Raw genomic sequence first — 21,838 nt, forward strand, 5'->3', positions numbered from 1 at the left:
TCCCGAAAATTGATTGTATACACATTCACGTACGGGAAAAGCAAGGAAAATCTGGCGAAAGGAACATCCGAGGAACGTTTCCTGTTCGAAGAAGAAGAAGGAAAAAAAACGCTCTCTTGGAATTTGAGACGAAGCGTTGTAAAACAGCTACGAAGCCTCCCGGGTGCTGCGTTTTAAAAATTGCTTAACGACAGATTACAGGCACCGTGAAACACATAACATCGCCTCTCTGGTCAGGAAAAACTGATCAAAATCCGGGAAAACCCCAAGAAAATCAGGGAGAACTGCTTCTGATACCAATTAATAAACTTTGACAAGGATATCTAACTGAGATCCTGGGAAGAAGTGATCAGATTCCGAAAATTCCTAGATAATTGTCTTTAAAGCCAATTAGTAAATCTGCGGTGGGATTTTTAGGTGAGTTTTCAAGAAAAATGCATCAGAATCCAAGAAAACTTAGGAAAATCTGGGATAACTGTCTTTAAAACTAATTAATAAATCTGCATAAGGATCTGGAAGAGAGTCCACAGAAAAAATAGCGATAACTGCGCTTTAATACCAAAAAAAAATAAACTTTTACAAGGATCTCAAAGTGACCGCTCAGGGAAAAAGGATCAGAATCCGAGAAAACCGCAGAAAATCTTGAATAATTGCCTTTAAAGAGAATTAATAAACCTAAAAAAAACTTTAGTTTAACTTTTAGAAAGGAGGGGTCAGGACACGAGAATTCCGAGAAAAATCTGCCATAACTGCCTATATAGCCAATAAATAAACGTGCACAGGAATCTCTAACTGAGCTCTTAGGAAAAAAATCTGAGAATATCCGAGGAAAATTTCCAGTAACTTCCTTCAAAATCCATACTCACGAAAAAAGAATAAGAACACCCGAGAAAAATTTACACCAACTCCCTTAAAAATCCATAAATAAGCATAAATAACCCTGGACCTACAAGAAAAGGATCTCTAGATGAATCCAGAGCGCAAAATTTGTTGCCTGAGCTGAGCAGCAAAGCTGGCCACGGTTGACACACACGAATGCACCGGAACGTAGCCGCTCGAACACTACCCCTGTAATATTAGTAGACTTGCAATTATTCGAAAAAAAAGGAAAAAAAAAACAAATTTCCGTTCACCAGCAATTATAAGGAGGGGGATTTTCTTCAACACAGCACGTCCTCTATTATAAAAAAAAAGTTGTTATTAAATCACTGTAGTTAGTACCAGTCGATCGATATGGGATTTTGAAGAAAAAAAACTTTTTTGATGATTGAATATTTGATTTTTGATTTGAACACGATATGGAATTCCAGAAAATTTCAAAAAAAAAGTAAAACTAACCTAGTTTATTTTTTGTAAGGTTTCTGTGCAAGGATTTTACAAAAACAAATACCAGCAAAAAAGAAACAAAAAAACTTTTTTTTAAACAAACAAAAAAAATCCGCACTACACTTTGAAAAATATTTTCAATAAAAATTCCAAATTTTTCCCCATAAAATCAATATTTTTCTGTATCAAGTAACGAGTTTCACTGAGGTGTCAGGTAATTGGAAGGGAAGGTTAGCGGCTACAAAAATTAATGTGGAATTACAAAAATTAACGAAAAGTTGGTGCTAACTGCTGTATAATAGGAAGGTGTTAATATCAAACGGAGTTCTTAGTGGAGATAAGTGTCTGTGAACGTGGGAAAGAGGACAATAACGCGATAGCGTATCCACGATGTTTCAGGAACTTTTCGAGAGCGCAACAAAATAAAAAAAGGTTACTGTAAGCCTAGTAAAAGATCCAGTAATGATGCGTTTATTATTTTAGTTATTTTAGTTTTATTTTATTTTTTATTTTGTCATTTTATTTTTTATTTTATTTTATTTTACGCTATTTTATTTTTTCCACGTATGTTTCTAGAGAGTAACAAAATAAAAAAGGTTACTGTAAATCTAGTAGAAGATCCAGTAATCCCCAATGCTAATTGATAGGATTCATCGAGTGGAAAATTTTTCGGTCAACTCCAATGGAAACATCAGAACAGGGTGTTTTCTGTTCAGCAATACACGATTTATTGGGATTGTTCGGAAAGTAATTGAGATTTTTAAAAAGTACATTTTTAAACGCTTGTTTCGAAACTATTTTTACTATTGTTATTTGTTTTTACTTGATATATGTATGTTGCAAGTATGTATTTCTATTTTTTCTTTTAAAAAATGCACTAATTTCATTTTCTTTCGTGTACCTATTTACAAAGAATGTAAATAAATAAATAAAAACTACATTTACAGGATGAGTATTACAGATAGATTTTTGACGTTCAACCGTGCATCTTTCAGTGGAAATCTTGCGACGCTCTCGTCGAGGAAAAATGAAGAAAAAAGCGGTAAAACGAAGTCAAATCGCTACGTGGAAAAGAAGAATAACGCGGCTAGCGCTGCGGCTAGCCGCTTTAGTCGAATCCGACTATGTGAATGTTTCATGAATCTCAGTTAAAGGAACTGAAATCGCAGTGAATAGAGCGTGTAGTGCGGGAAAAAAATTGAGCTGAATGCGGCCGACTTAATCTTGTTCCTCTTTTCCTCTTCGAGAGCATGGTTAATCGCAGACCGATCGACCGTATGCTACTAAGATGAATTCTTCGTTAGAATTTTTTAAAATGAATTTTTATACTATGAATTATGCTTAATTTTTTCTTATACTATTGCTTTTATGCTATGAATTTTAGATAAATTTTTATACTAAGTTTATGTAGTTTATTATTCTTTATTTATCTTATTTATTTTATGCTAAATTCTTAGAAAATCAGTGGCTTATCCATAGATTCTCTTCATTTAGAATATACATTCTGGAAGATTCACATTAAAATTCGATCTATTGATCAGAAATGAAATGTAATACTCACTGCATAAACTGGATACTCGGATGGTACTGTAGTCGCTAATCAAAAAAAAAAGAAACGAAAATAGAATTGAAGATGAAAACTACGGGAAAAAAAGAATTAACTAGCAATATTTCTTCAAAAATTCCCCTAATTTTTGTCACATCGCAGCTCAGTTTTTCCTTTTCCAGAAAATCGAAAAAATTGGATCCGAATACGAATTGACGAGCAAGAGAGAGCAGATCGTCTTTCAATTTTTTAAGTTATTTTTAAAACTGAACTTCTACCAATAGGTCTGTTTTCCAGAAAATTTTGCCAAAGAATAACGAAGAAAATGAAATAAACAACAAAAATTAGTTAAAATGTGGAAATAAATTAAAGAAAAAACAAATAAAATAATCAAATAAATAGCAAGAGCAGTAAGAAAAGTAACAAATTAAGAAAGTAAAAAGTAATAATGTAGTAACAAGTAGTAATTGCTAAATGAATAGATAAATTATTAAATAAATAGATAATAGAGGTAAATATGTAACAATATAATTAAATAAATAACGAAAACAGTCGATAATATTTTTTTACTAAGAACTAAGAATAGCCCCATACACCGTCTGTGGAAGAACTCCGCTAAGTGATTAAATAAAATATTTAAAAAATATGATAACGATAAATAGATAACAATATAACTAAATAAATAAAGAAAACAGTCGATCATATTTTTGTTTTACAAAGAACTAAGAATAGCTCCGGACACCATCTGTGGAAGAACGTCTGTGGAAGAACGTCGAAAAGATAATGACCAGGGGAAAAATGACTCTATTCACGGCAATTTGGCCATGTAGCGACGTCCTCTCTCTCTAATGACTATTCAGGAAGAACAGTGCGTGTAAAGGAATCCCACCACCACCACCACCACCGCCACTAAACAGATGCATGCCTTGCGTTGGCCCCAGGATCGTTGCGCAATCCGTGGCTGCATAGGACAAAACATCCTGACTGACTGACTGCTGCTGCTGCTCGATTTCTGTCTGTTCGTGGCTCGGCTCGACTTAGTGGCCCGGCCGAGAAATCCGAGATACACTACTACTACTACTACGGGGAGGAGGACTACTGTGGATGGATGGATGGATTGATGGTAAAACGATGCGAAAACCACTACTTTTACTTTAAATAATAATTAATTTGACTTAATTTAATTTTAATAATAAATTTTAATACTTTTCCTCTTCGCTTCCTCCCCGCGTTCGTCGAATCCATAATTTTATCCAGGAAATTTGCACAGAATCGTTGTCGTTTCTCTACAAAAATTTCTAGAATTTGTCAGTGAAGCAACCAGTTTTCCACCGCTCAACCGAAACCGGCTGGTACGAGAGAATTAAACAGTAAACATGCGCTTTGGTGATATCGTACAATTTTAAATCACACCACACTTTTCGATTTAAAAGAAAATCTCATAGCAAAGAAATATCGAAAAGGAGAATTGTGGGGAAAAAAATCCGCCGAACTGTCACCAAAAAAAAGCTTGAAAAGAGCTCTTAGTGAGCGTAATTTGCTTGTTAAGCAGCGTTTTCCGAGTATCGATTAAATGGTGGATAAAACACATTTAATGGAAGGTGAATAGATAAAGATGAAGATGAGAGCAGGAAAAAGGAAATAAAAAAAGAATTAAAATAAAAGACCTAAGCGATGCAAACCTCGGAATTAAAATTTTTAAGTGTAAGCAGAGAAGAGCAAAAAAAGAATTGAGGAACTCGCTCCTTACCTTCGAAAATCGATTTTTCGATGAATTTTCGATATTTGAACGTTTTCGAACAGAACTTGGAAAAGTCGAAACATTAGTTTTTCATCGCACGATAAAAAATTCCACACTTGAGTCACTTTAAAATTTAGATTCAATTTCAATGAAAATTTTTAATTCTTTCTTCAGTCATAGTAGTTTGAAATGAATTTCCCTGAGGATGCATCCGAAATCCCCAAAAAATGCAAAAAGAAATATTAAAAACCAAGAACTATGCCTAAAACCAATGCTAATATGATCTATAAGATCTCAGTAGCATCAGTTTAAGCGACGAGGCAACTCTTTACATCCATAGGATGATGAAATGAAAGCGTCTCAACTTAGAATGATGCAAAACAATCAAACCGTTTAATAAAAATAAATAAATGAATGATAAATAAAAAAATAAATAAATAATAAAGAAGTTTTCTCCCGATGTTGCCCATAAATTATTCTAAGTGGTCTTTTTTATCTTGTATGGTCTCCTAGGGAAAAAAAATCACTTAGAAAGACGGTAGATAAAGATGGTAAAAGTGACGGAATGCTAAACAATAATGATAAAAACTCATTTAGAAAAAAAAACACCGCAGTGGAAATGCATTTAAAAAAATTGATCTTCTGCTTCCTAGCAAGTCATTTGAATGGAAATTCTTACCAGATTCCAGTGGTGGTGTGTGGTTTTTATTTTGTTCCTTATTTTTAAATTTTACTTATATTTATATATTTATTTTCATTTACTATGGCACTATTCTATTTAGTTTGAACATTTGTCATGGAATGCTTAGGCAAAATTTCAGATTTTTATATACCACTCAAAATCACATCAAATCCTTTAGCACACACATGCACACACACTCACAACTGGATCCATTAATAAAACTTGCAAGAAGAATTCCATCAACCCAAATGAATGTTTGATTGTTGGATTAGAAACTAGAATGTTTGATGATTCAAAAGAAATAAAATCCACTTTTTTCCCTCCTAAGAAATGTGAGGGAAAATCGCATGAACCCAAATCCACAAAGTATAGCGAGTGAGTGAAAAAAAAGATAGGTAGGGACGTTTGTTGAAGACTTTGAGGCGGAAAATTGAGGTGGAGACGAGTAGACGATAGGAAAGAAAAAAAAAACGAGAGAAAAGAAAAAAAAACAACAAAATGCATTCCATTACATCTAATCCTATTATTATGATGTTGTGTAATGTGAAATAAGATGATTGGGTTTGATGTTGGTTTGAGGAGAGCTTGTGAGGAGGAAGAGGAAGAGGAAGAGGAAGAGGAAGAAGAGGAGAAGGAGGAGCAGGAGAAGTAGGAGAAGGCGACGGAGCGGGGTTAGTTGAAATTCAAATTTCATATTCATACTAGAGCAGAAGAAAAAAAGAACACGATGAGGATAAGGATAATGGAGTCAGCGGAGGAGGAGAAGGAGACGAAGCACTTTATATATGGATTCGGTGCTGGTGTCCTGGCTGGCTGAAGTGTGACATCCGGCAATTTCCAGGTTTTCCAGATCGAGTGATCCTCTGATGTTCATCCGCTATTTATTTTATATTATTAATTATTACTTCATAACAATATTTATTATCATCATATTATATTATTTATTTATTGTTTACATTATATTTTTATTATATTATTATTTATATTTATATTTGATTATTTATTATTTATATTATATTTTTATTATATTATTATTTATATTTATATTTAATTGTTTATTATTTATATTATATTTTTATTATATTATTATTAATATTTATATTTATTATTTATGTTATATTTTTACTATATTATTATTAATATTTATATTTGATTATTTATTATTTATATTATATTTTTGTTATATTATTATTTATATTTGTATTTATTATTTATATAATGCACTAAAAATGTACGAAAAAAATCAACTACATGGGACCATGTTTATTTGTATATTATTAGTTTATTTACTTATTTAATACACCAAAAATCCATTTGAAAGAACAGCGACCAATAATCCGAGGTGTGCGGAATGCGCACATTAGAGAGCCCTACAAAAATCGCAAATTTGATTACAGTACTCGAAATTAGCTCAGAGCTGAATAGGAGTGTTCAGCGAGGTTTGAAATCAAGACGTAACGAGGATTTTTTCTGGAAAAAAATTGTTTTCACTGTGAAAGAGACTTTATTAGCTCTAAAATCATCGGAATCAACCCAAACGTTTCCTCAAAACAGTCAGCAACCCTTAAAAATTTATAGTGTGGAGTTGAAAAAGTTTAGAAAAAAGCTAAAAAATGGGGAAAGTGGACGGAAAATCCTGAGAATCTAATCAAGAAATTTCCTGAAATGGAGCGGGAGGAGTAAAATCCCAAGATCTTCCTAGGATTACGGCTTTTACCATTCGCGACAGCACCTAAGCTTATTTATCTTCAACTTGTTCCTCATTCGATGGTATAAACTTAATTTAGAATGATTTTTTTTGATATCCTGTTTCCTAGCAAAATGGAAACGTCATTTAAATGGAAATTTCAGCGAGATGCTATAATTTTACGGTTTTCTGCGCCTAACTACCACAACCCTTCTCTTCTCAAACATAATGATTCCTGAATTTGTTCAAGGAATCCAGCTTTCCATCCTAATAGAGAAATTGGAATAAGGTGAGAGAAATTACGCTAGAAATAAGCCGGCCGAAAGAAACGAACACACGACGCATACAAAGCAAGCACTTAAGAGAGAAAAACAAAAAAAAACAGAACAAACAAGGATTGTGGAAAAATGAGTTGATCCGTCGTTGGCGGTTGTGTACTTTATGGATTCCACTTTTTACATGGATTCATTTCAAAAAGAAAATCAAATCATGAGGTAAAGCGCTATGGGCGACTTAGAAGAAAATTTAAGTAAAAAAAATTTAAAATTTAAGTAGCTTGAAAAATTTCTGAGGAGTTAACAGAGAATTATAGATTATCGGTTCTACTATCTTATTTCCGAATGAGAAAAAAGTATTTCTTGAATTATTGCTTTTTCTACATTCACCACTATTAGTTTTTTATTTTATTATTGAGATTTATTATTAATTTATTGTATTTTTATTATTGATATTTATTATTCGTTTCTGTATTAATACTTATTAATATCTCTTTAAAAAATTCGCAAAAGTTCGTTAAAAAAAACCGAGGTGCATAACTTTAACACACGAGACGAGCAATGGTAAAATTCCTGGAAATTCCGGAAAAATCGCTGCAAAATGACAGTCGCCTCAAAAAAGAATCCTAACAAATTTGTAGCCGAACGTACTCTGGGAAATCATGGACAGTGTAGTAGTGGAGCGATTGTTAGAGCAGCTGCACACTCGTACTATCCTAAAAACGTCCTAATTTCCGCGTCAAAAACAAACCCCCCCCCTCCATCCCTCGCCCCCCGGCGGCCGTCGGCGAAAAATAATATCCTCCGGGACGATCCTTTGAGCGGGCGAGGTGATGTGGAGGATCCATTGCAAAGTGAGCCAATAACGCACACGCTAAGGAGGACCACGGTTAATTAGCGGCGGCCAGTATCCAGAAAAAAGTGACGGAGGCCACCACAAGGGCACGTGCGTGCAGCAATAACAGCAGCAAATGAAAAGTGCTTTATGGTGGATGTTGTCGTTAGTTTATACGAACGTCTGGATGGGAATAAACATCCACGAAGGGAATTCGGCTCGACACAGCTAAAGTAAACAACGTGAGTCGTGTGCTTAATAAAAACTATGCGAAAATGAGTGATTATTCCGTGAGAAAATGAGGAAATTAATGGGAGAGGGGCGAGGGAATTGGCGTGGCGTTGTGGCTGGGGGCTTCGGCTTCACGTGGTGGATACCTACAGTCTACATCAGCCATCCGATCCATCCAGTCACACAAGGGGACAAGGCTATTGGGCAGTCCAGCGCGGCGGGATGGGGGAACACATTTTCCAGTGTACGAATATAAACTGGACATGGAGTTACGCGGAAGGGAAAAGACGCAAATTTGCGGAAGGGAATGAGTCAGAGGCGGAGAGCGGTGGTAGATGTATGTAGGTGGGATCGGTTAGATGTCGATGGCGCACCCGTGGATGGTGGTAAGGGACCGACCGATCGGGAACCGGTTCCGCACGCGAATCACTATTTCCTTTCCTCGCACACTTACCACCTTCCATGAAATTGAAATTTATCACCGACACCGGAAAAGAATTTCACGAGAATGTGTGAGAGAGATAAATTTTCGGCTGGATCCATAAAGATATATACACAACCACTGTAAACGATGAAAACTAGGAGAACTTCGACGAGGAGCAGAAAATTCGTCCGTTCGTTTTTTGCCCCGGGAAAAGCTGTAATTCATTTCGAAACGAACGCAGAGCACATTTTCCTCGTCCTCATCGAAAATAATGATGATAGCCGGGGGCTGAACGGGGCAGAAACAGGACAGCCGTTGCAGAAGTGCACAACTGACACCTGGAAATGATACGAAATTGTGGTTGGTTGGGTGCACCTTCAGAAGAAAATGAAAATAAAAATAACAATAATAACAGTAATCACAATATTCTTATGAAATAAAGAACAATAATAATAATAAGATAATAATAAGACAACCAGGAAATAGTTGTGGATTAACGCTCATAATGAAAATCGTAATGTGATGGATTACATCAAAATTCATATGAAAAAAATTCATGAATTCATTCAATAGAATTTCCAAAAAATATCCGTTCGTTTCAAATTCGAATCCGAATAATAATAATAATAATAACAATAATAATAATAATAATAATAATAATAATAATAATAATAATAATAATAATAATAATAATAATAATAATAATAATAATAACAATAATATTGATAGTATTAAACGACGAAACCTAGGAGAACTACCGAGGAGCACGCAAAATTTTCCCGTTCGTTTTTCGCCCGGAAAAAGCTCTAAATCATTTCGAAACGAACGCAGAGCACATTTTCCTCGTCCTCATCGAAAATAATGATGGTAGCCGTGGCCGGGGAACGCGGCAGAAACAGGACAGCCGTTGCAAAAGTGCACAACTGACACCTGGAAATAATACGAAATTGTGGTTGGTTGGGTGCAACTTCAAAAGAAAATGAAAATGACCACGGGAATTGTGGATACGGAATCGAGATTAGCCGCATGACCTTAGGGAAAAATTCAGGAATTTCTCGAGGATCCCATAGATAAATAAAAATATCATAATAAAATAAAATAAAAATCATAATCATAATGAGAATCAGAGTAATAAAATCATAATATAAAATAAAAAAATTAAACAAATAAAAATATAAAAATATATTAATTAATATGTGTAAAATGTAAAATTCTATTCATACAATAACCAATAATAATAATAATATAATAATAATAACAATAATAATAAACATGATAACTAAAATAAAAAGATAGGATAAAAATGAAAACAATAAATACAATAATGATAATAATAATAATGGCAGTGGTAATAATAATAATAATAATAATAATAATAATAATAATAATAATAATAATAATAATAATATGGTAATATGGTAATATTGCAATGAATAACAATAATAATAAATAATAATATTAGCAGTAGTAAAAATAGAGATACATATGAAGAACAACAGTTATAATTCAAACAAAAAACTAATTCAGACAACCGTGCGACGCCAAGAGAAGAAGAAAGAACAGGAACAGTTTCCAGGATTTATTGTTCCCCTAACATGACTTAATTGCGCATTAACCTGAAGAAAAGTGCAGTTTAAAGTGACTAAGTTAAGCAACAAAAAAAAGAGGAGTAGTCACGAGGTTTTGAGAGGAAATTACTAGGAATTATCCGTCCGGGAAAAAAATAACATAAAATTAGTGATGAAAAAGGACGAGTAAAGGACGTTGCCATAGAGAGTCGTTCAAGGTTGGCGGGAAGAAACGAAATTTAGGAGAATGCTATGCTAATTAAATTTTAACTAGGTTTACTTTTTAAAATATTAAAAAATAGGAATGGAAAAAAATGGGGAAAAAATTGACCTTCTCGTCCGAGCACTTTGTTCTCTAGTTTTTTAATCTTGGTAAATAACTTGACGGGAAAGCTATTGAAATCCGTGGATGGAAATACGAATAAAGAAAGGAAGAAAGAAAAAAATGAATGAATCAAAGAGAAAAAGGAGAGATTTACGTAAATTTTGGAAGTTTACAAAGTGAAATCTCAGCGCAACCAAGCGCTAGAACTACCAGTGTCATTTCCCGAAGAAATTACGGTACTTTTTTTATTTTCACATTGAAAACTTCGCCGAGAACTTTCCTACGTTAATTTCATAACGATCCTACTGTAATTTACAGCTGAAAGGCGGTCAGTGCACCATCGTGGACGTCGATGCCATCCTTCCCAGCAGCGTTCATCATCTCCGATTCGATCGCGTGGCGCTCGACAGCGCGGCCATGTCTTAATGAGTGTGGAAGAGGAGGAACCACGGTCGCGCGGTAATAAACCTTGGGAAGAACTGTTGTAGTCAATAATAGGATAGTTCAATGATAGTTTCGGTGAAATTAAATGAGGTCAACCTTCCCTCGATTTGAACTCAAACCTCAATCGTTGCCGACGAAATAAGAATGGAATGGAAAAAAAACAAGTGAAGGAAAAAATTGACCTCTTCCTTAGAGGTTCTGTTCTATACAATTTTCAATCTTGGTAAATAAGTGGATGGTAAAGTTAATGAAATTCATGAGCAATTACGGTACTTTTGTATTTTGACATATTCGTGGATGGAATTATGAAAAAAGTACGGAAGTAGTACCTTACGCATAATTTGAAAAGCACTTCCTCCTCCACAAGATAATTTCTTTGGTTCTTTATGCTAGAAAACCTAATTTTTTCCAAAATTTTTAGATGAAATATTACACGATACTCACATAGAATCAGAGAACTTACATCACAGGTTTTTTTTTCGTGATGATCCAATTTTTTTCTATTTTTAGACCGATATCAAATGATACGCATTGGAATTAGAGAACTTACAGTATATCGAACTATTAGACTATATTTAAAAAAAAAACTTGTAGTATCTAGAAGTCACAAAAATATTTCTGGAAGAAAACGCAGGATAAAAAACATGGAAAGTATGAAAAAAAAAACAGCGTGACCATTGAGTTCTCGATGAATAAAATTATTTGGCAGTTTTTCTAACGAGCATTGTTTATAGAATTGCATTGTAAATTCTTTAAATATTATTTTTTTACTGTTTTCTATATTTTTGCACTGTTCGCTGTGATTTTATCTAGATTCGTCGTCCTATATCGATCATTCTTCTAAGGGACCGCAAAGAGTCGTAAAAAAAAATAATAGCGATGAGGAATTACGGTCGAGCTGATCTCTGGATATTTTGGGAAATTTTTCCGTCAATACTCGTCTCTTTGTTTTCAAATTCGGATTTTATGCTGTTCTCGACCTGAATATGTTCAACCTCGCGAACGCGACGCGTCTGCCGTAACGCAAGACCTCTTTTTTAAGTCTAACACACACTTTTCTCGTTGTTTCTTATCGAAGACAGACCTTGCGCTCACCGGATTGCTGAGCGAATTCAACGCTTACTATGTTTGCTAAAGACCATTACTCAAAGCATAGTTATCGATCAATGCAGTACGCACATGATCACAAAGTATAAACACGTCACGCGACATCGAGGGATCCTCAGAAAATGGTGAACGCCTTTTCTTCCTGGATATTTCCTGAGAACTTAAATCAACTTTCGTAGCAGTGAACTTGTCGTAGGAAAACTTAAATATGCAAGCGCGAATGCCCGCAATTCGTGGTTCGTCCAAAGATCGCATCGTAGCGATACCCGTCAAAGAGTTTGTTGAAGTGGAATTGTCACTCCAGAGCTATCGTCGATGCAAATAAGATCGGAAAGTTATGTTGTCGAAAATATCTTATTTATATTTACTATTGGTAAATTTGATTCGTGCCAGGTGAGAAAAAAACACACACATACGAAATTCGGCGCCATATCAGGTGTGTTCAGTGGGGCGTTGAATGACGATTGGGGCTGGTCTTTCGTATTTCACTGCGTCGCTCGTCATCCACAAATGTTTCTGTATGTCCGATTCCGCTTTAAATCCATAATAAGGAGGTTCGTAGGGATTAACTATGAGGAAGATGAAAATTTCTGGAGAAGGGGAGAGAGAAATGTCAAATATTACAAAGAAATAGAATTGAGAAATTGTGAAAAAAAAAACCGACAGTGGAAGAGAAATGCCAAATATTACAGAGGAATAGAACAGAGAAATTGCTAGAGACATGGTATTTTCCATCAGTATTCAGGATGTGCGCTCAAACGGTGATTCAGATGTAGAAAAATCGAGTAATCTGTAATAAAAGTGGGGACAAAGAGTTACATTTCCATAGAAACAAGGAATAATCTCGACTGATCTTATATGGTAATTTTCCAGGCCCATACAGCATCGTTTAAACAGAAATCGATCGAGCCACGAACACCTAATACAGCTAATTTTTTAATTTTTGAAGGGGAATTGGAGAAAATTTTCGAATGGACGTGGTCGGCTGGAAAAATTCTGGAAAAATGGGATTTTGGGGAAATTGAACGCTATGAGCCTACAGAGAGCAACAGAAGCAGCAGTAGCAAAGAAATAGCAAGACATAAAAAAATTCGACGGTACGGTAACTGTGCACGGTACCTCCAGATATCCAGAAGAAATAGAAAGAGTTGTTTGTGCGCATCAAAGAAATCTGTAATTGCAGATCAAATAATCTAAGTAAATAATAGAGTAAGTAATAATTATCTTCGGGATATGTTTATTACTATTGAAGAAAAAGTAAATAAGTACATAAAATCTAAAAAATTATAATTTGGTGGATAATTTCTAACGAGAAATTGGCATGGAGAGTTTGAGAAGAAATTTATAGTATATGCATTACAGGAAATAGGTGTGGATTTCACTTTATATGCTTAATGGGCAGCCTTAACATAGCAAAGAACTTTCTGTTATTGTTCATTGTACGTTTTCGTTCCTTTTTGTGAGATTCCAAGGAAAAAATATGAATCCAGACTTGAAAAATACTAGAATTTGTGTAAAATTTCGTCCACAAGACTCGAAATTCGCGATAAATCAAGAGATCAATGATAGGTCAGAAATATAATGTGATAATAAATTATACAAAATAATGTAATTTATCAGTAGTATTAAAATAACATAATAACAACGAATCAAAATGAAAATAATAAAAATAGCGAGCAAAAATAAATAAATAAATAAATAAATAGCCCTTTTCCAATTCCTGAAATTAAGGGAATGAAGAGTTCCACGAAAGGGATTTTCCTCCGCAAATAAAAATCTTGAAATGAACCTCTTAAGTAGTAATAAACCTCGGTAGGAGATTCGTCGGTGCCCCTCGATTTTCAATTTTTCAAAGAAAATAAAAGAAATTTTGACTGGACAGAAGTGACAGCACGATCGATCGTTTGAACCCTCAGTTTCCTCAGAGGTGAAGAAACAGGTACGAGGAACGCTTGAAATAATTCAAATACCATACAGAAAATCGCAGATTGAACGGTAGTTCGGCGAACAGGTGAGTTAATGACGTAAGGATGCGACCAATTCCGGACAACGCTATGACACCGACCATCGGACAGGATCAGCTCGGTGCCGCCGCCATCGGGAGCGCAACAACCTTGAATTCCCCCCGAAAACACGGAAAACAAATGGAAATCGGGTAAATTGAATTAGATAACGGCCACCACGGCCACAAATATGCGGTCGTTAATCATTCCCGGCGAATTTCTCGGAGATTGAAGGTGAATTGCGTGGTTGCGGGCCTGCGGGGTGAACGAGGAGGAGGAAGAGGAGGTGATGAGGAACTGAACGACGACCGATAGAACGAACGAACGGAACGGACATCCAGGACATCAGACGGAGCTCGTTCAGCTGCGATCCGTGCCTGTGGCTCGTTCCTGGCGAGTATAGAGTGCAATATGTAGAGTGTTGACGTTGTTGTAACAATACTTAAACGAGCACCCCGTGTCCGCTGTGAGTCATACGTAGACTCGGAACAGCTGACTCTTTGAGGGAAGAGGAACTGAGGAGAGGAGGTGGGGAAGGAGGAGGAGGAGGTGGTATGGAGCCGGCTGGTTGTGCAGCCGTCCATTCGACCAACGAACGCCTTAACATAGATAAAATACGTCGGTTTATGAGCGATATTTCGCCCTCCCCTATCGAAATGAGTTTCTTCTGGCGAGGAGGAATATTGGAGGTGGTATGAGAGCAGCAGCAATCAACCTCAATGCACGATGAAAGTGCAGGTGAAATGAGAACAACGGGGAATTATTGCACTATATTCTTTGCAAGAGAAATTTATTTCGTTTAATATTTCCGTGTTTCTGAGAAAATCTGGAGAAACGGAAATACGGAACCTGCATCAATATTTCTGCCTCTACCTGAATCTGAAAATCTTTCGTTATTTATTTATTTATTGTATTGTTATAATTTATTCTCATTTTATTATTTTTATTATTATTATTATTACTATTATTATTTATTTTCCTCTCATTTCAAACGAATATTCTCTAGCTTACGAAATAATAATTTTCCTCTATAATTCCGGATGAAATAAGTCTAAAATGATGAGATGGGGTTTATTTTTGTTCTGTGGGACTCTGGCCCATAGTTGAGATTTGTTTTTTTTTTTCAAGATTTATCGTTTATTCCTGAAAAAGTTGCAATTCTCTGCCGTTTACGGATGATATCGAAGCAAAATCCATAGACCTTGTGCACCTTATATGTGTTTGTATGTGTGTACTTTGCCTTGAACTCATAAAAGCGGAGAGGATCGAATGGGAAGAAAGAGGAATTGCTATCAAAAAGAAAAAAAAACACAGAGAAAAAAGTTTCCACGGCAATATCAAACAAAGAATCAGAGCTTAGCGTTTCATTGCAACTTCTTTTCAGGATTAAACGAGCTTTAGATGCTGTTCAGTATAAAAATGCTCCGAACGCCGTTTTCCCCCGGAAAAATACTTTCAATTATAGCTTTATGACGAGAGCGAACATATCTCTTCAGAAAATCGACTCCTCTTAGATTACTGTAATGGGATCATCCAAAATCCAGTCGGGAATCCTCTTTTACATTGTCATGTGATTTGTTGGTTCCAATGAAAATTATTATCATCAAAATTGTCAAAACTAAAAAATCAACTAAAAAAATCAATCAAATAAATCAATTGTCAAAATTAATATCTTGAAAAAAGAACGTCAAGCACTTATTTACAGTTTCCATGTTGAAAAGCAACTACTGACAATGTTTATTCCAAAAAAATTTATTTTTTCACGAATTATTTTTAATTTTTCATTTTCTACCGAAAAAAGAATGTTTTCGTCCTGAGTTCAAGTTCAGTGTTAGAACTTTTTGCTTTATTCTTCAATGCTAGAACTTTTTGCTTTATTCTCAGTGTAAATATTTGTTTAAAAATTATTTTTAATTTTTCATTTTCTACTGAAAAAGGATGTTTTCTTCCTGAAGTTCAATTTCAGTGCTAGAACTTTCTACTTTATTTTTAGTGTAAATATTTGCAGCCATTTCTATGACCACTCTTTTGTCGAACTGTTAAAATCAATTTTGTATTTTTGGAGGGTGGGAAAATTACGCGTAATTGAATTTCCTCAACTACTCTCAATTCCATAAAATTTCAGCTATTCCCTCTGGAGTCTGAAATGACTCTCACACAACAGCAAAAAAAAAGAGCCCCACCTCATCACTTTAAGCTTATTCCATCCGAAATTCTACGGGAGCACTTTCGTAAACGAGAGGATATTCGTTTGAGGAGGGAAAAAAAAACAGAAAAATATTACGTTTAGGTTGAAGTCGTGGAAATTTTAAGCGTTGCAAAAATTATGGAAAAGAAAACTTTACGATAAAAACGAAGAAAAAGAGGTAAAATTTCAAGAAAAAAGTAGGAAGAGAAGGAATAGAACTAAACCTTAAAAAAACTAAACCTAACTAAATCTAAACTAAACTAAGGTTAAGAAATATAAAAGCAACTGATAAAATGATATAAAAATAATATGATAAATAATAACAACGCAATAATAATGATAATATTAAACTAATAGTTAATGGTAATATAAAATTAATAATATAAAATATAATAACAATAAATATGAAGTTAAGATTAGCTCCAGGAGGACCTAATTCAAAAAGTCTTTCACAAAAACCACCGAAACACCGTAAATCAGAAGTGAGAAGTCCGAAAATGGCGACGCTTCCGTTCTTTCCTGAAGTTCCGAATGGATAAAGTGGAACTCCCAAGGATCAGGCGGATAATCAGAATATTCTGGCATTGAATTGACTGGTTACGCTTGCGTGCTGCGATGCAGTCATCGGCGGTTGCGTCGGTCCGACGTCTCGTTCGCCGGCCGCGTTCGCTAACAATAGTTGTCGATCGGCTTCGGTTAGTGGTTTCTGAATGCAGTAATCCATTAAATATAGATGAAGTCGATAACGAGACGACCACCACCACCACCATCATCATCGGACAACCACCACCATCACATCGGAACGGAATGAGGACATAAGAACTACGAACGGGAATGAGGAGTAGGACAGTGAGGGAAAAGGATGACCTAGGACCGCTAGGATCAGCACAAAAGAATTCTGAAGCTGAATGGAGCAACTCGAATCGAATTCGAATCGATATTCGGCTCGATCCATTCTTTTCTGGTGGTGTGTGCGTATGTGTGGATTTGGTGAGAGTGTGGCGATGACGACTGGTTGATATCTCTCTTATGCAGTCATCCGATCCGATGCTGGCAGGTGTGATAATCGACGCAATCAATCAAACGCACACACACACACAACTGGATCGATCGATACAATGAGCCAATCGATCGATCGATTCGAATCAATACGAGAACCGGATCGAAGAGACACTCCTATTCTTGTAGACAAGCAATTAAGTACGCGAGTGGAACGAGGCACAGATTGGTTTAAGCTGACCGGTTCACGTTGTGCTTAGCTAAGTGCTCTGGGGAATTTTCTTGGTGTGTGTGCGTGGGACCGTGCTGTGTCACGAGACAGGTCCTGAGGTGAATTTTAGGGACAGTATCCCTCGATCAATAATATAAAATAGAAGCAGACATGAATACTTCCTTTTTTTTCCCCAACAAAGCTTCCAATAAAAGCTATGCTAACCTTCGGATAGTCAGATAGTGTGAAGGCTACAATTAAACCACGCCCACTTTTGATGAAATTTCTATTTCAAAGTCGAAATAATGGTTGTTCTTAACTCTTTCAAGCTTGAAAGCTTGAACTTGGCTTGAGGTTCAAAAACTCATTAGGTTGATTAAATTAACTCAGTTTGGTCCTCACATTTTTTACGTCGAAGGGAAAAATCGTTCGAAGGGCGGAAATGGAGGGGAAGAGAAAAAAGGTTGATTTCACTTGAAAAATAAATTATCTCATGAATTAAAGGAATTTCCTTCAAGTCCTACATTGGTAGGACACCTAAAAGTCTTAAGTTAGCATTATTTTTTAAAGCAGGACAGAAATAAGTGGAAAAATAACTAAAAACTTTTAAAAATTTGGACGAAAAGACTTTTAATATACTCGATGTAGTCAAATATGTATAGGCAGAGATCAGAAATTTCTGCTTATCTTTAATAAGTCTGATTCTTTTTCCAGAACTCATCCTGCATTGATCGGCCAAAAAAAAATCACAGTGCTCTCGTTTAAAGTATTTTTATTACGAAGGTGAGAAAAAAAATCTCAAGTAGGACCAAAACTTCGAGAAAAAATCATTTGATTCAAATATAAGAGAGGAATTGAGGTGTCTGCCCTTAATCACTCATATTTTCTCTTTTCGAAAAAAAAAAGAAAGAAAAAAAGTTAAACAAAGATGATTTCATTTGAAAAATAAGTTGTCTCAGTCAAACACCGCGGGAAAAACGTGTCCTACGAATTATGAAAAATTTTGGAGCAATCAATAGAGGTAGCTATGGCGATCATAGAGAAATTTTCTTCCGAGGGGGAAATTTCTCAAAGATGTGACACCTCCGAATCCCAAAAAACTCGCGGGAAAATCAATGAAAAAAAGTAACATCGAGTTCATCGAGGAAAAGCTCCCATTTTCTGTCTGGAAATGGTGCCTTCCTCGGAAAATTGGATACGGCCTGGATTGGGAAGCTGCACTGCGGCCGGCCGGCCGCCGGCTCCCAGAAGCAATTTCACTTTCATTTCAATAAAAAAAAAGTATTGTTGTACTCTGTGGAAATTGCGAGAAACGGTAACAGCCAGCTAGAAAGTTGTTTTCGTTTCCTGAAAATTTATGAATACCTCTAATTGAGGGATATTTTTACCTTACGAGGACAAGCCAACCTCTTAATGATGCACTTTAGCTAGCTTGACGATTATAAATTATAGAAATAAAAACGTTCAACGTTTTATCCACCAGAAAATCAGGAAAAGTTTGTAAAATTAAATAATATCAAGAACCTGTGGGTAAAAATACATAGAAAAATTGTTCACTTTTTCCAGAAAATGAGTGAGTGAGAATATCTGGGATTGTTTGGAAGTGCAAATCTACGCGAATCTGGTAGTAAAAGAGGACATATATATGTCATTTCGATTTAATTTCCAGTTTTCCACGATAGCCGGACGTGGAAACGAAAACTACGTGGACATAACCAGTAACTCTGACAGAATTTAGGGAAATATGAGATGACAATTTTTCAGAGTGGGAGAGAGAGGGAAAAAATGTTTCCAGCAAGTATGGATGAGCCAGTGGTGGATTTTTTATGTTCCATGGGACATTAATTAATTAAATCGAATTCCTTCCACGTACGGAGAAAATATTGAAAGGAAACACATGCTATGAAATTAAAAAGTCTTTTGTGGAAAAATTATTATAATTATATTATATTATAAATTATATTGTATTAGTATAAATTATTATAATTTATTTGTTAAATTTTCCACAACATTGAACATTTTTAATATTTTTATCATCCTGAATTGACTAAAGTAATTGAATTATTAATTCTTTTTGTGGAAACCAATTAACCAAGCTAAATTAATTATTTTTTCCAGAAACTTTGCATTCTTTTGCATCCGTACATATGTACTTTTATAGCAGGACGGAGTGTGAAAGCAAACATACAAGTATGAGAGTTATATCGATTTCCTTATTATTTGTTGCATAATCTATTCATAAAATTTTGGCAAGCTTTTATTTTATCGATTTTTTCTATAATTATATTTCTTATTTCTATTTATTTCTATATTTAAATTTAAATTTGATTTAAATTTAATATTGCTCGTTATTCTCATTGTGGCTTAATAAAGGTTTTGTTTTTATTTTTATTTACTTATTATTTCTTATTACTTATTTCATTATTTATTCGTTATTATTTCATATTTTTACTTATTATTTCACTTTATTTTTTTTGTATTGCGCCACTTTTCATTTAGACTTTATTTTCCTCTTTATTTCATTTTCCATTGTATAATTACATACTCTTGCCGAGGCAAAGAATCCGAGAATCCAAGAATGAACAAAAATCCAAGAAATCAAGAAAACATTTCTCAGCAATACTGTAAATGTAAATATGTTGAGGAATTTCAATGCGTTTCAAATAGAAAAAAAGAAATAATGCTTAAGAGAAATCTAATCCGTTAACGAAGGCGAAGCGAAATCTTCAATTTCTCAATTTTAGGCATTTCTTGAATTTCTCTCCTCGGAGCGGCACATCAGCATTTCTCAGTAGTAAAAATATGAAAACCCCCGGGAAACTGCTCACTCTGAAGAATTCAGTGATTGTAAACGAAAGAAAAACTAAAGGAAAAGAAAGGAACAAAAAGATAAAGGAAATTCCTACATTTTCGTTCATAGGGAAGAAATATTCCCAAATAAATAAGTGGTTAGCAATTACCTAAAGGTATTAATTAATAAAATTAAAAAGTAAAATAACTATTATTCATAAGATTAATGATTTTGAAAAGATCTGGTGTTGATTGAAAACAACTGCCTCTCAAAATGACGATCTACCTATTGGATAGGAAGATTTCTTTGCTCGATTGTGCATCTCTTAAAATGTTTAACAAAACCCCTTGCCGGTGAATACGTTTTAAAACTTTAAATCTACAAAATTAAGAAAATTAAATGAAATAAAAAATACAAATTGAACGTTAAAGAAAAATTAAACACTTTAATCAACTTTAATCAATCAAGCATCAAGTAGCATAGCCTCAGGGAACAGTGTGGCTTCATTCGATTGTTTCTGTACTCGTACACAAGATAAGAGGACAAAAATAGGAGTATTAAGAAAAAACAAAAAAAAATAATACAAGCAAAAAAAGAGCAAAATTACTGTTTTAGAAGAAGCAGCGAAGAGAATTTTCGGGAAAAGGATTTTTACCTAAATATTTTACTTAATAAACGTAAACAAGAGGTAAGAGCTTAAAAACAGAGTAAGTAGAGAATAAAGGGATTGAAAATGGCTCATGAAATAATCAATAATGAAATCAAAAGAAAGTAAAAAAAATAAAATATTAAAATATAATATTAAAATGAAATAAAATAATAAAAATAACAATAAAATCGTGGAAATCCCCGAGAAACGCTGCTACCGCCAGCCGTTACTGATCTCTTTCTTTTAGCATGCACGTATCCTGAAGTTTCCGGAAAACGTGGAATGACCTAGCAATGCACTTGTCGAAACGTTTCATTATCCGTGCACGCAATTGACCACATCCTCAACAACGAATCAGCAACACATACATACTAGTTAGTACATCAAAAAGAACACGTTTCCAGCAATTTTCTGGAGTTTCCACTCCGTGAAGTACACGAGTGCAGCAGCAGCGGGGTGAAACCTCCGAGTCGAGGAAATAAAACGAAGCAAACAAAAAGCACTAGTACGAATATTGCGGTGAATATTTGTTCCAGGTGGAAAAAAAAACAAATAACCATTCCCGGCGGATATTGCACATGTGCGAAGATTTCGCTGGCAATGTGTGAATTTCAGCTTTTTTTTCCACTGAATTCCTTTCAGGACCAACACGGAGAAAATCCGAAATTTCACTAAAAATTTCCAACTTCTAGTTTTTAAACCTAAATATTTTACTTATTTTCTCTTATTCCCTTAATTTTTATAATAGACTGGAATTACTGTTAGAACCTATGCACGCGGGAAATTTCAAATTTTACAGGAAATTT

The 21,838-nt window shown here is 34.7% G+C and overlaps 1 protein-coding gene across 1 annotated transcript; it reads left to right on the forward strand.

The window, feature by feature from the left end:
- Positions 1-5,848: 5,848 nt before the first annotated feature.
- RB195_007934 (uncharacterized protein) lies at positions 5,849-6,112 on the forward strand (the record flags this gene model as incomplete). The annotated part of the gene is made up of 2 exons (XM_064181845.1): positions 5,849-5,943; positions 6,001-6,112. 2 exons carry the CDS (start codon positions 5,849-5,851, stop codon positions 6,110-6,112), a joined length of 207 nt encoding a protein of 68 aa, XP_064038602.1.
- Positions 6,113-21,838: the final 15,726 nt, after the last annotated feature.

The sequence above is a fragment of the Necator americanus genome, chromosome I, assembly GCF_031761385.1.
Source record: "Necator americanus strain Aroian chromosome I, whole genome shotgun sequence".
Taxonomy (NCBI): domain Eukaryota; kingdom Metazoa; phylum Nematoda; class Chromadorea; order Rhabditida; family Ancylostomatidae; genus Necator; species Necator americanus.